We start from the raw sequence: 13,831 nt of genomic DNA, 5'->3' as shown, positions 1-13,831 counted from the left end.
CAGGAGACCAGGGCAGTCTAGACGGGACGTGTCACTTTCCCTGTGTATGTTTCTGTGTGTACAGCAAGAGGGAGGGGAAGAGATGCAGAAGAATCGAGAGCTTTTTCTCTTCTTCCTAGTTTCTTCAGAGAACCAAGGGGAAGCTGTGCTTGGCCTTAGTCTCTGTTTCCCACTGGCTGACGTATGTGGGGACCAGAAAGCAGCAGTTGTTGAAGGATTGAGGGAATGGTAAAATAAGAGCACAGCAGCAGAAGAAGAGAGATGCAGTGCTCGTGTCGATTCCCCTAACGGTGCTGCCCGCTAGAACCTTCTGTGATGCAGGGGGTGTTCGGTATCTGTGCTGTCCAACACCTGTGGCTGCTGAGCCCCTGGTGCCCGGCTAGTGGCTGCGAGGTTGAAGGGTCTGGCTCTTGAATCACAGTTGTGAAGCTTGAAGAGACCTTAGGGGCGACGGCCAAGCCCAGCTGATTGCAGACTCACCCGGGGCTCCTTTACCAAATCCCTCTGGAGCTGCAGCCGAGTCGTTCTTTTCCTGAAGCTCCGCCAGCAGTTCCGAGGAGCGGCCAGGTGTGGCTCCCCCGTCCGGGAGGCCAGAGGAAAGGAAACTGAGTCCCGTGCTCGGGGTGCGGGTTGGCTGACACCTCCCGAGCCACTCGGACCCTTTGTTCTTGGTCCAGTGCTTTGCCCTTTGTTTAAAAAAAACCTTTTAGCTTCTGTGGTGGAATCTCCAGGAAAGTTGGATCACGGAAGCAGCCACAGCCTCGCAAGTCTTTATTTTTGTCTAAGTTCTGACTTAGAAAGATGGGAAGGGACTGCCAGTGAGGCAGAGGGAGCGCTGGCCCTGGGAACCCCTGGCCTGATGCACTCGAAGACCGCTTAGCTGCCTGCCTGTGCCGGTGAGGTGAGGCTGCCCACGGTCCGTTCGGGCAGCAGCCGCGCTCGCGAGGAAGGCGTGAGAGGCTGGGCTTAGACTGCGCGTCTGGGCGTCTGCGGCGGATCTCGGCAGCCCTGCAAGCCGGCGCGGTGGCTCCTGCTAACAAGGAATGGAGATGCCAAGGCTGTGATCTAAGCTCCCACAGTGAGCGCCCTTCCCCGGCGCGGACGCATCTCCCCGCTGCCGTATGGGGGACGTTCTGACTTCCAGCGTTAAAGGGGCGGGTGGGACTCTTGCTGCTTCATCCTTGGAAGTGCAGGAGCAGGCAACCGAGGTGCTTTAGGGTGTATGGAGACCTTCGCACTGGGTGTTGCGGTGGTTTTTTTGGGGTGGTCATGTATTTGTCTCTCTGGAAGGACGTTAACAGGAGGACACGGCTGTGAAGCATAGGCAAATTTTCATATTTTCTCTATTTTAAGATTGTTATATGAGTGTAAGAGACTCTTGAGTTTTATTTACTTTTCAAATTAATTAATTCATGTATTTTTGGCTGCGTTGGGTCTCCGTTGCTGCACGCGGGCTTTCTCTAGTTGCGGCGAGCGGGGGCTGCTCTTCGTTGCGGTGCGCGGGCTTCTCATTGCAGTGGCTCCTCTTGTTGCGGAGCACGGGCTCTAGGCGCGCGGGTTTCAGTAGTTGTGGCACATGGTCTCAGTAGTTGTGGCTCGTGGGCTCTAGAGTGCGGGCTCTGTAGTTGTGGCACGCGTGCTCAGTAGTTGTGGCGCACGGGCTTAGCTGCTCCGTGGCATGTGGGATCTTCCTGAACCAGGGCTCGAACCCGTGTCCCCTGCATTGGCAGGCAGATTCTTAACCACTGCGCCACCAGGGAAGTACCCTCTTTAGTTTTAGTATTAGGTTATCTTTAGATTTAAAATCATTTGAATTAGTAGCTATTGATTGACAACACAAGGTCCTTCAGAGGGTCCATAAGTTCATATCGATATTTTCAACTCGATTTTTAAATTTTTAAAAAATTTAAATGCTAGCTTTATGAAGAATTCACATACCCTGAAATTCACATTTTTAAAGTGAACCATTCAGTGATTGTCAGTGTATTCACACAGACGTGCGGCCATCACCACAGTGAAATCGTAGAACATTTGTATCACCCCAAAAAGAAGAGCCCTGCACTGTAGCAGCCATTCCTCATTACCACCTCACCCCCCGGCCCCCGGCCTGGCAACTGCTTTCTGTTTCTATGGATGTGCTGTTCTGGTCATTTTACGTACGTGGAATCAGACAGTGTGTGACCTTTATGTCTGGCTTCTCTCACTGAGCATCACGTTTTGAAAGTTCATCCACGTTATAGCTGTATCAGTGCTTCATGCTTAAAAAAATTGAGATGTAACTCACCTCATAAAATAGACCCTTTTAAGCGTACAAGTCAGTGGTTTGTAGTATATTCACAGACCTGTGCAACCATCACCACTACTTCCAGAACATTGTCATCCCCCAGAAAGACACCCCTTACCCACGGGCAGTCCCTCTCCACCACAAATCTGCTTTCTGTTTCCATAGCTTCGTCTGTTCTGGACGCTTCATATAAATAGACACATATATTATGTGATATTTTGTGTCTGGCTTCTTTTACCAACCATAATTTGTCAAGGTTCATCCACGTTATAGCATGAATCAGTACTTCTTTACTTTTCATGACTGAATAATACTCCAGTGCCTGGATATGTCACGTTTTCTGTATCCATTTGTCAATTGATAGATATTTGGATTGTTTCTACCTTTGGCCATTATGAGCAATGTTGCTGTGAACATTCATCTACAAGTTTTTGTGTAGACATGTCAGAATCTCTTGGGTGTGCACCTAAGTGGGAAATTTCCTGGATTATATGGTAACTCTGTGTTTAACTTTGTGGGAACTACAGAAAGGCCGTGTTTTCCATGGCAGCTGCACTGTTTTACAACGTATGATGGTTCTGATTTCTCTGCCATCTCGCCAATGCTTGTTATTGGCCATCTTTTTTTTTTTTTTTGCCGTACGCGGGCCTCTCACTGCCGTGGCCTCTCCCGTTGCGGAGCACAGGCTCCGGACGCGCAGGCTCAGCGGCCATGGCTCACGGGCCCAGCCGCTCCGCAGCATGTGGGATCTTCCCGGACTGGGGCACACACCCGCATCTCCTGCATCGGCAGGCGGACTCTCAACCACTGTGTCACCAGGGAAGCCTTTGTCCATCATTTTGATTATAGCATCCTAATGGGTGTAAAATGGCATCTTATGGTTTTGATTGGCATTTGCCTGATGACTAATGATGCTGAGCATCTTTTCATGTGCTTATTGGCCATTTGTATATCTTCTTTGGAGAAATGTTCAGATCCTTTGTCTATTTTTTCATTTTTTTTTCTTTGCCTATTTTTAAAGTGGCATTTAATTTCATTTAATTTTAAAACTGTCTTTTTATTATTGAGTTTTAAGAGTTAATTTATATATTCTGGGTACAAGTGCCTTATTAGATACATGCTTTTCAGATATTTTCTGCTATTCTGTGGGTTGTCTTTTGACTTTCTTGGTGGTGTCCTTTGAGGCATGAAATTTTAAAATTTTGATAAAGTCCAATTTATGTATTTTTTCCTTTTGTTGCTTGTGCTTTTGGTGTCATATCTAAGAATGCATTGCTAAATCCAAGGTCATGAAGATTTCCACCTTACGTTTCCTTCTAGGAGTTTATAGTTTCAGCTCTTGCATTTAAGTCTTTGACATGTGGAGATATCCAGTTATACCAGCATGAATTCAAGTTTAATAGTACATTGCTATCATTAACTTTTTTCCCTGAATATCTTGACTTATACTATCATTAAAATAATTACTTATTTTATGTATAATGCAATATAAAGAAAATAGCTTTGAAATATTCATATCATTGCTACTGAATAATATAACCACTGAGGGAAGTTCAACATTTCTTTGAATTTTTTTTGTCCTTAGTCTCTTTTAGTGGGATGTATTCTATCCAAATATTCTTTTTTAAAGTCTCTTGGATTAATTCTTTCTCTGTCGGGTTACATTACCAATATAATATTCATTTACGTTCATTTGCTTCAGTTTTCCTGTTTAACAGCTTTTAAATTTGTTTTGTTTTGTCTTCCCAGGGTGTGTTTTCCCTCATTTTTTATAGCTGCATAGTATTGCATTCTGTGGATCCCTGTCCTGGGCATTCGGGTGCTTTTTCATCTTTTGCTGCTACACGTGGTGCCACAGTGGATAACCTTGTATGTTGCTGTGCAGGTGTGTCTGTAGATTAGATTCCTAGGAGGAGGACTGCTTCTCTCGCTCGATTAGGGGTCGCCATGTTGGTCTCCGTACAGACTGTACTGCTGTCTCCTGCCATTAGCAATGTGCAAGAGGTGTGTTGTCACGCTTTGGGATTTTTGCCAGTCTGGTAGGTGAAAAATGGTATCTCCATGTAGTTACCATTTTCTTTATTAGTGAGGATGAGCATCTTTTCATGTTTAACATCATATGTGTGTATTTTTCTGTGAATTGTTTATGTCTGTTGCCACTTCTTCCCATCGGCTTGTTGATCTTTTTTTCCTCCCTGTTTCTAGTTAATATATAGTTCTCTATGATATGGGTTTAAATACTTTTTCCCTGCTTGTCATTTGTCTTTGTTTATAGCGTGTTGTGTCATACAGAAGTTTTAAAACTTTTTATGTAGTCTAATTTATCAATTTTTCCTTACATGGCTTCTGGATTTTGAGTCATAGTTAAAAAGGCCTTCCCTACTTCAAGGTAATAAAGGGATTTCACCCATGTTTTCTTCTAGTACTTGAGGGTTTTATTCTTAACATTTGATCTTTGACCCATTTGGAGATTTTCATGTTGTATTGTTATTTAAGCCTCTGAGTACCTCTTGACCAGTTACTTTTCAGATGAGTTTTATAATTCTGTTGATTATGAATAAGAGCTCCCGTTTCTTACCCTTGCCAGTGTTTAACTGTAATTTTATACTGACAAGCATATTGCCAAGCGTTCTGCCCTCTGCTTGGTCTCTTCTCATCTGTAAAATGGGGATATCTGTTCTTATTGTTTAAAAACAAAATAACAAATGGTGGAGTTGGAAGCAACAAACTAGCTAAGAAGTTCTCTGTATCCTTAGTGCCTCACACGTGGTGTGATGATCGTCAGCGCTCAGTAAAGCCGCGGTTGATGATAAGCAAAGCACCCGTATATTGAAATTGTTTTGGCAGCTGTTCTTTGTCTTAGAACTTTGCTACCTGCTAATCGTGTCGTCCGTTTGCCCAGTTCGTGGAGGACTATGAACCTACCAAGGCTGACAGTTACAGGAAGAAGGTGGTCCTGGACGGGGAGGAGGTCCAGATAGACATCCTGGACACAGCCGGACAGGAGGACTACGCGGCCATTCGCGACAACTACTTCCGGAGTGGGGAGGGCTTCCTCCTCGTGTTTTCCATCACCGAGCACGAGTCATTCACAGCCACTGCCGAGTTCAGGTGCGTCCGGGGGGGCCCTCTGCCTTCCGTTCATGGCAGCCTGGGAAGGAGTCTGGGGCTGAGTGGAGTGCGTCTCAGGACGAAGTCTCTCTGAAGAGCTTGCTGGGGCTTTTTGGATCTTGGCACTTGATAGCTCGTCATTTGTTATGCTCTCTTTGGGCTTCTCAGGTTTGTAACTTCCACATGTAAATGATCTTAAGGATCTGTTGTTCCTCGAGAGGACGAAGCCGTTCCCTACAGCCAAGAGCCGGTAGTTTTGTTTTCATGTAAATCCCGAGAGACAGGGGTTGGTAAGCGTTAACTATCTTTATCTTTTTCCCAGTTTTGCTAGAAAAGCAACAGTTCTGCCCTACTCTGAGGCTTCTGAAACCTCAGATGTCAGCAGAGTGGACGCCTTGGGTCAGAGTGACCGTGTGCTGCTCCCTTGGGGACATTAGCTCAAGTGGGGCAGAAAGCACCGGCTTCAGGGTCACATAGACCCGGGGGGTCTGAGTCCCCGCCCTGTCACGGTACTGTGACCCAGGGCAAGTGTCCTTAGCGTTCTGTGTCTTTACCTGAAAATGCTCTTGTTGATGAGATGAAATAAAATGACACGTTAGACTTAGATTTCCTAAGGAGAACCCTTCATGGTGTGGCGGCCCCAGGCTCTTCTCACTGTGTGGGCACAAGGTGAGTATCCACCGCTGTAATTTATTTAACATCGCGGTATGTCGAGATCCTTGAAGTTCATTTTGTTACAAAGAAATAGTGAGCTGTGTGGGCCTAGTACTCCCAGGGATTCTAGTGGGAAGGGTCTCTCTCTTTCCCCATCCTTTTCCCATCTCTCTTATACACTTGTGCGTTTTCATCCCCCTCCTTAGAAACAGATCCATCCAGGTGACTTTTTATTTATTTTTTGGCCGCACCGTGTGGCGTTGTGGGATCTTAGTTCCCCGACCAGGGATCAAACCCGTGCAGTGAAAGTGCCGAGTCCTAAGCGCTGGACCGCCAGGGTGACCACCCCAGGTGACTTTTCGTTCTAAGAACCAGAACTAGAGTCTAATAGGGAACTAAAAAGGAAAAAAACAACCGGTAATCTTTTTTCATTCTTTAGCAAGTTCTGGTCAGAAATGAAGGTCATCAGCCCAAGGTGAGAACGAGGAAGCTAAACGTCCCCCCAGGATGTGGAAGGAGCATCGGTGGGCGGGGGTGGGGGGGGCAGCGCTCAGGAGCGGCCTCGGGGGAGACGGGCAGAGAGGAGTCAGGAGAGCCTCAGTTGTTGTCTTCGTGGCCCCAAGCCTCCCGAGGGCGGACGACGCAATTCTCGGCGGCTGTGGTGTGTGTGTCGTGAGCTGTTAGCCGGCTAGGACTCCCTGTGAGAAATCCTGTTATTCGTAGCTCCTCCTGATGTACCGAGAAGCTTCTGTAAGTGGCTATAGTCCACGTGTGCCTAGTTGGCTTTGCATCTACACGATCCTGCTGTTACGCCTTCTTGAGGACCGAACGGGATGGATGCACTCACCGCCCTGTTTTCTTCCCCGTCCGGAGCCTTGGGTTTCCCATCGGCCCGTGAGTCACCCATTAAGGAAGTGCTGGCTGTGCCCCCACTCACTGCACACACACGGATACACTCGTGCCTCCTTACCTCCTCCTGGGAGGAGGGTTTTGGTTATTATGAAAGAAGAGAAAGGACAGGTGATGACCTAAAAGAAAAAGGAAGGGGAAGTTAGTGCTTGTGGCTTCAACTCTGGGAAGTTCGATAAAAGCCCCAGGCTGCCCCGGTTTCCCACGGTGCTGGAAGCAGACGGGTGTGGGTAGATCCTCGGAGCCCCTACGCTTAAACTCAAGTCGCTTCATGCCTGTTAGCAGTTGTAAAACAGCATTTCTGCATTTATCTTCCAAACGGAAAGCCTCCAACGTAAAACAAAATGTCAGTACACCCTCTCTTCCTTGAAACTTTTAGGCTTGTTACAAGAGACCAGAGCTTGGTACGCCTGTTTCTCGTTCAGTATGTTTATCAATGAGGTGATTAGTCACGGCTCTGCAAGACTAACGAGCCAGAATGTGATCAGTTTTTGCTGTTCACCATGTATACTGATCAGTAACTTCTAAGCATAGTGCACGCTCTTTGACCCCTGTGAAATGCAGAGTGTGGCAAAGCTCCTCAGAGACAGGTTTCAAGCATCTGCTTATTTTTCATTTTGCTTAAAGGGGGGGATAAATCAGGAGCTTGGGATTAACAGACACACAGTCTGCATACAAAGTAGAGAACCAGCAAGGACCTGCTGTACAGCACAGCCAACTCTATTCGCTATCTTGTAATAACCTATAAGGGTGAAGAATCTGAAAAAGAAGGGATGCATGTATATGTGTAACTGCGTCACTGTGCTGCACACCTGAAACTAACATGACACTGTAAGTCCACTACACCCCAATTGTAAAAAAATGATATCTGGTAGTGAAACCGACTGTATGGGAAAAAATTTAAACGTTTTTATTATTATGAAATGTCACCCCATATTATATAAAAGTCAGTGCAAGTCCCCACCAAAACGTTTTTGAAGGGGTCTCTTTTGGGAATGTGTGGGAATACAGAAGTAGGCAGGTTCCCCCTGGTTCAAAATAATGGAAGCGGAATGTTTAATTTCTTGAATACTCTGTTTTTCCAAAATGATTTTAGGTAGCTGATTATTTTTAGTAGAGGTAAACTTTAATGTGCTACAGGTAGCAGTTATTTTAGAGAAGATGTTTTTGAAGTACTTTTCCATAGGCCTTATAGTATTTCATTTTTTTCCCCCACTTTGTAGTAGAAAAATAAGGCATGTTGAAGTGGGGCTCCTGCCTCACAGACCTGGGCGGGGGCGGGGTGCACAGGTGCAGACAGAGTTGAAGCAGGAGTGGCACAAAACCGTACTTACCTTTACTGTGAGCGTCCCTCAAATGTTGCTTTGCTTCTCTGTAATATTCTACTTGACTGAGGAAAAAGAATCACCGCTTTTTGTCCCACTGCATTGATTTCACGGTCTGCTAACAGACCATATGAAAATCCCTGGGTTTCATGGCTTTTATTCTCACAAAGAAATCAGACTTTTTTTTCCCCCAGGGGCATTATTAAGCGTTTCGTATATGAAGATACTTCTTTCATCTGGTTTCTACCAGAGAGGGTCCCAGGTTTCTCCTTTGTTTTGTTTTTTGGCCGAAGCCTAAATTGGGGATGCTGTTGAAATGCAGAATCCTGGGCTCCTGCCCACATATCTGCTCCTGGGCCCAGAAACCTGCGTTGTTGTTTTTTTTTTTAAGAACTTTTCTCCCGTTTTGCTGTTCATTTTATTCATTTATTTCTTGGCCACACCATGCCGCATGCGAGATCGTAGTTCCCCCCCACCGGGATGGAACCCGGACGCCCTGCATTGGGAGCGCAGAGGCCTAACCACTGGACCTCCAGGGAAGCCCCCAGACCCGCGTCCGTAGTGAGCACCCGCGTCCCTGGGGCGCAGCAAGCTGGGAGCAGAGCCTGCAGCCGCTGGCTGGCCACGGGCTGGAGCGGTGCCCCCTGGGGACGGGCCTGGGCCAGCGGCCCGCCTGTGGGGGGACCGGCGCCCGGCCTGGCCTGCTCAGTCGCCTTCTTCTTGACCTGTCACCCAGGGAACAGATCCTCCGCGTTAAGGCGGAAGAAGATAAAGTCCCGCTGCTGGTGGCGGGGAACAAGTCTGACCTGCAGGAGCGGAGGCAGGTGCCGCTGGAGGAGGCCAGGGCCAAGGCCGAGGAGTGGGGCGTGCAGTACGTGGAGACCTCGGCCAAGACGCGGGCCAACGTGGACAAGGTGGGCCCCGCTCCCCCCTGCTGGTCCTGGGGAGCCGGGGGGGGCACCTCGCGGGGGTCCTGGCGTCACACAAGCGGCACGGGGAGGGCGCGGCCTCCACGGACCCTGCCCTCGCGGCCTCAGCGGCCTGCGTCCTCCAGGCGCAGGGCCGGCGCCTCGGGGGCCCTTGATTTTGCCCTTGCTGGCGGGTTGGGTAGATTTGTTCTCTTCACCTCCCTGCCCACCGGCAGAGCCACGGGGTCCAGTCTTTATAACTTCGTCTCTGCGTCCAGGGACCTCTCCCCTCTTCTCCACCCCCAGCGTAGTTTTTCGTTCAAATAAATCTCTGAAGTGAAGGAAAGGATGACCTTGACAGTGATGAACACCGATGGTTTGAAAACCCACCTTCCAGTGATTGCGATTGTGAGGGCTTCTTTTAAAAAGCTGAAGTTCAAATCGGTTGCCCCAGACCTAAAAGCTGAGGTCGTCTCTCTGCCGTCACGGCCTGGGTTCCGTTAGACCGACGCGCGTCGCTTTGCAGCCAAGCCGTGGACGCGTCTGCGCCGTCTGTGCAGCACCTGAGTCCCTCACATCCCTTCTCCTTTCTCCTTTGCTTCTCACCTGAGGAGAAAGGGATTTGAAGCCAGGTGTCACTTCAGCTTGCGGGGTTGCTGGAAGGACGCTGGTGTTGGGAGGCGTCTGCTTTGGAAGCCTCTCCAACAACGTCAGTCTGTTAAGCTGCATCTGCCGCGCGAAGCAGGTTCACGCGGCAGCTCCCTTTTCTTTGATTGCTATCTCGGCTCTTACGTTGATTCTTGTGCATTTCCAAATCTTTCCGTTTCTATCAAATTGTTTTCTAGCTGTAGAGTTAGAAAACACACAGGAAGTCCAGTCGTGCAGTTTATTTTTAAAAAATCAGGAAGACTTTCCGGGCTTGGAACTGCCGACCTGGGGGGTGGGAGCCGTCACACCGGCTTGTCACCTCCCCTTCCTGCCCGGGACCGGCCGGACCTGCCAAACGGGAACCAGCAGAAGCTGATGCCGGGCAGCGTTGTGTTCGCTGTGAACAGGTCACAGGAAAGGAGGTTGGCGATGAACAGCTTGGGCATCACGTGAAGCTGGACACACGCCCTTCCTTCCCCTCCCTCCGCCTGCCTTGTGCTGCTAGGACAAGGAAAAACCGGCGACATTCGAAGCTGTTCACGGTCCCTGTTATGGGGGAGGGGGCGCTTTCCTGAGAGGCTGAAGGAAAGGGGTGCTTAGGTCAGCCTGATGCAGTTTGGGGGGGTCCTTTCCTGCACCCTGAGCTAGTGGTGAGGGCTCGTGGAGTCCCCCACTCAGAAAGCCCAGTCTCGCTTTCCTCTAGAAAGTAACAGGAGCCTGTTCTGCGCAAACGTCCAAAGGTCAAAGGCTACACTCAGTCTCACGCTTTCCGTCTTCTCTGTGAGAAATCTCAGATCTTTCTTTGTAGGAGGCGTACTTTGGCTGCTGGCATGTAGTCGGTACCGGGGCGTGGTTGCTGGTAGCAGGGGGCAAAACCCAGGCCACGGTGACAACTGATAGCATGCTGGCATTCAATGACACGTCTCATCAGCTGTTGATGAAGCCCCTGCAGCTGGCATCACGCGGAGCGGGGCAGGGAGGGGCAGACGTGGGGAGGGTGACACCCCCTCTGCCCCTCCGCCCCCCTGCCCTGCGTCGGGGGCCCCATTGTTTGTTCAAGCTGCATCCCCTCCTCCGCCCCACCTGCTACGTTCCCCGATCTGAGTCTGCCGTCGGGGTTAGGCTGCGAAGCCGTCCTACGTGATGGCGCTCGTGCCTTTAGGCTCAGGGCAGGACTCCTCAGCTCGGTGGAACGTGGCGGGGCCCTGAGGCGCTCTCCTCCCTTCCCTGTCCCCGTGGTTGGAAGCCAGGACGCCTGCTGACTGTTGTCACTCTCGGTGGTTGGAAGCCAGGACGCCTGCTGACTGTTGTCACTCTCGGTGTCTCTAACTGTTGTCGGTCTGTCCTGTGATGTTTCATCCTTCATCATACTTATCCCCAGAACAGGTTTCATCAGTTTGAAATAAGCTGCTGAGTGGTAGGTACTAATGGTATGACGCTGCTGCCCTTAGCTTGACCCGTTGTGTGATGTGAGCAGAGAGGTTTCCTTTGTGGAATTAGAATACGTTTCTAACATTAGTTGTTCTCTTCTGCTCTAGACCTTTTGTTTTTTGGGGTTTTTAAAAAATTAATTAATTTTTATTTTTGGCTGCATTGGGTCTTCGTTGCGGTGCACGGGCTTCTCATTGCGGTGGCTTCTCTTGTTATGGAGTGTGGGCTCTAGGCTCACAGGTTTCGGTTGTTGTGGCACGCGGGCTCTAGAGCACAGGCTCAGTAGTTGTGGCGCATGGGCTTAGTTGCTCTGTGGCATGTGGGATCTTCCCGGACCAGGGCTCAAACCTGTGTCCCCTGCATTGGCAGGCGGACTTTTAACCACCACGCCACCAGGGAAGCCCTAGACCTTTTGTTTTTGATGGCCCATGGTTTTTAAGAATACATTTGGCTTTATATATACTTTAAACTGTAATTACATACCCTGCTTGGTCGAATTTCTTCATTAAATCATTAAATGGCTTTTTCTTCCTTGTTCTTTTCACCCCTTCCTCCCCACCCCAGGTGTTCTTTGACCTCATGAGAGAGATCAGAGCAAAGAAGATGTCAGAAAACAAAGACAAGAACGGCAAGAAAAGCAGCAAGAACAAGAAAAGTTTTAAAGAAAGATGTTGTTTACTGTGAAGGCCAGGGTGCTGGACCATGTCGCTCGCCACTAAGGACAGAGGGCAGGTTCCTCAAGCCAAGACTCCAGTCGACCTCTCGGCCTGTTCCCTGCTCTCCCCAACCTCATTCACACACGCTTCTGTAAATGGGGAAAATATTTGTGAACCAGTGGCTGGCAGAAGAAATGAGCCCTTGACTGTGCAATGGGATGGCTCCTCTGTCGGGAGGTTTCAGAGTTTCCTCCCTCTTTTCCTTCCTAAAATAAGCCACGTATGTAGTGCTACAGGCAGGCGTTAGCCAAGTGTTAATTAAGAAGGACTGTCCTAACTTCTTACTTTTTCCCCAGTTTTGTAACATAGCGTCTTTTGTTTTGAAATAAAAGTGTCTTATTTTATTAGGTCTTGGGAGGCGAGGGTGGGGTGAGGCTACCCCCACCCTTGTCAGCTCAACAGTGGTTCTCAGAAACATCCATTAGGTTCTAATGACGCTGGAAAATTCGGAGATTTTTGGGGGTCTCTTGGCCATACCCTGTGGATCTGAAGCAGAGCTAAAAAAATAAAGTTGAATGGGGCCAAACAGATCAACACCAAGCCCAGAAATCCTTCTCGATAGGAAAGAAGGAAGAGTTGTACCCTTCGTAGTTAAGTATCAGCCAGTTATAGTCTGTGTTGGCCGCTTTTCCCCTGTGGCATTCTGATTTTTGTGTAGGAGCTTCTTTTTTAATAAGCGACATGAAGACTCAAGAGCAATATACTGTATAAATGATATACTTTTCTAATCAGAATTTTTAAACGAAGTCCTTTGGCTAACTCCTCTCGTAATTGCCAGTCATAGGGTCAGGGCCCTCCTTCTCCATCCGCAACCCACGCTCTGTCCTGACCCACTCCTCCTGGCAGAGGCTGAGAGGACCTTTTCTTTTGTTTCTTTCAATGTAGCCCAAGTTCCTCTGAAGAACGTGATGACTTGATTGTGTTCTAAACTCATGAAGCCAGAGCCTGTGCCAGACACCTGCTACCTCTCATAGAATTGCTCAGTAAATTCAGAAGAAGTGGAGAAGCCACTGCCCCTTTACCTCTGAGAACTGGCTGCTGTTTCTAATATAAGTTTGTTTCTGAGACAGCCATCTCGTTAGTTAGAAAAAGATTTTTATGGATGAGATATTGTCTTTCTTGTGTCAATATTCTGAATTCAGCAGTCAGAAAATTTTTCATGAGCAAAGGAGGACAGCCATGAAAACCTAGTGCTCAGCATACTTTTCCCCATTTTTCAGAAGTGATATTTCACACATAGGTGCCAAAAGTGAATTGGGGTGGGGAGAATGGGAACCCTTGGAATTTATGGTTATTACAGAAATTGTAGAAATTATGATCTGACCGGAAAACCAACAATCTTGTATCACCTCCCAAAGAATCGTGGGCTTTTTTTTCAATTAAAAAAAGCAGAAATGTACAGTTTTTCAGAATTTCAGCCTTCTTATTTTATCCTTTTGTCATATATGTAAAATGTAAGTATTAAAGAAATGGACAGGTATTCATTATCGTTCTTGTTAGATGTTCTGCAAACTTTATTTCAGTTAATTTTTTGAATTGGGCTGGGGGAAATTTATAAGTATAAACAGTAACTTTAATTTCATCTTTCCTTTGGAAGAGATGACTACTCTTCTTAAAATTTAAAAAGTTGAAGGCAATCACACTCTTGCATTTTTTGAAACAACATTTTTCTTTTCCTCCTAGTTTGCCACCTGTTTGATATCAGTTCTGGTCGAGAGTAGGTAGGTTTGGAATATGTACACATAAATTAAGGATGGTATGAATTGTTCCATGCTATGGAAATTATTCTTAGTTTATGCCATTAGTGTATTTCTGAAATTATATTTACTGGGTAGTGATCAGAAA

General features: G+C 47.8%; 1 protein-coding gene across 3 annotated transcripts in view; it reads left to right on the top strand.

Moving 5' to 3' along the window:
* RALB (RAS like proto-oncogene B) overlaps window positions 1-13,390 on the top strand; it is a 40,756-nt gene extending 27,366 nt beyond the window's left edge. For all 3 annotated transcript variants that reach the window (XM_060153150.1, XM_060153151.1, XM_060153148.1), the window contains exons 3-5: window positions 5,187-5,395; window positions 9,020-9,197; window positions 11,835-13,390. In XM_060153150.1, coding sequence (XP_060009133.1) covers window positions 5,187-5,395; window positions 9,020-9,197; window positions 11,835-11,954 — 507 coding nt within the window. In that variant the 3' untranslated portion in view covers window positions 11,955-13,390. The remainder of the gene's footprint in view (window positions 1-5,186; window positions 5,396-9,019; window positions 9,198-11,834) is intronic.
* The last annotated feature ends 441 nt before the right edge of the window (window positions 13,391-13,831 follow it).

This window comes from Lagenorhynchus albirostris, chromosome 6, assembly GCF_949774975.1.
Source record: "Lagenorhynchus albirostris chromosome 6, mLagAlb1.1, whole genome shotgun sequence".
Lineage (NCBI taxonomy): Eukaryota > Metazoa > Chordata > Mammalia > Artiodactyla > Delphinidae > Lagenorhynchus > Lagenorhynchus albirostris.
This window is presented reverse-complemented; position numbering and strand designations above follow the sequence as displayed.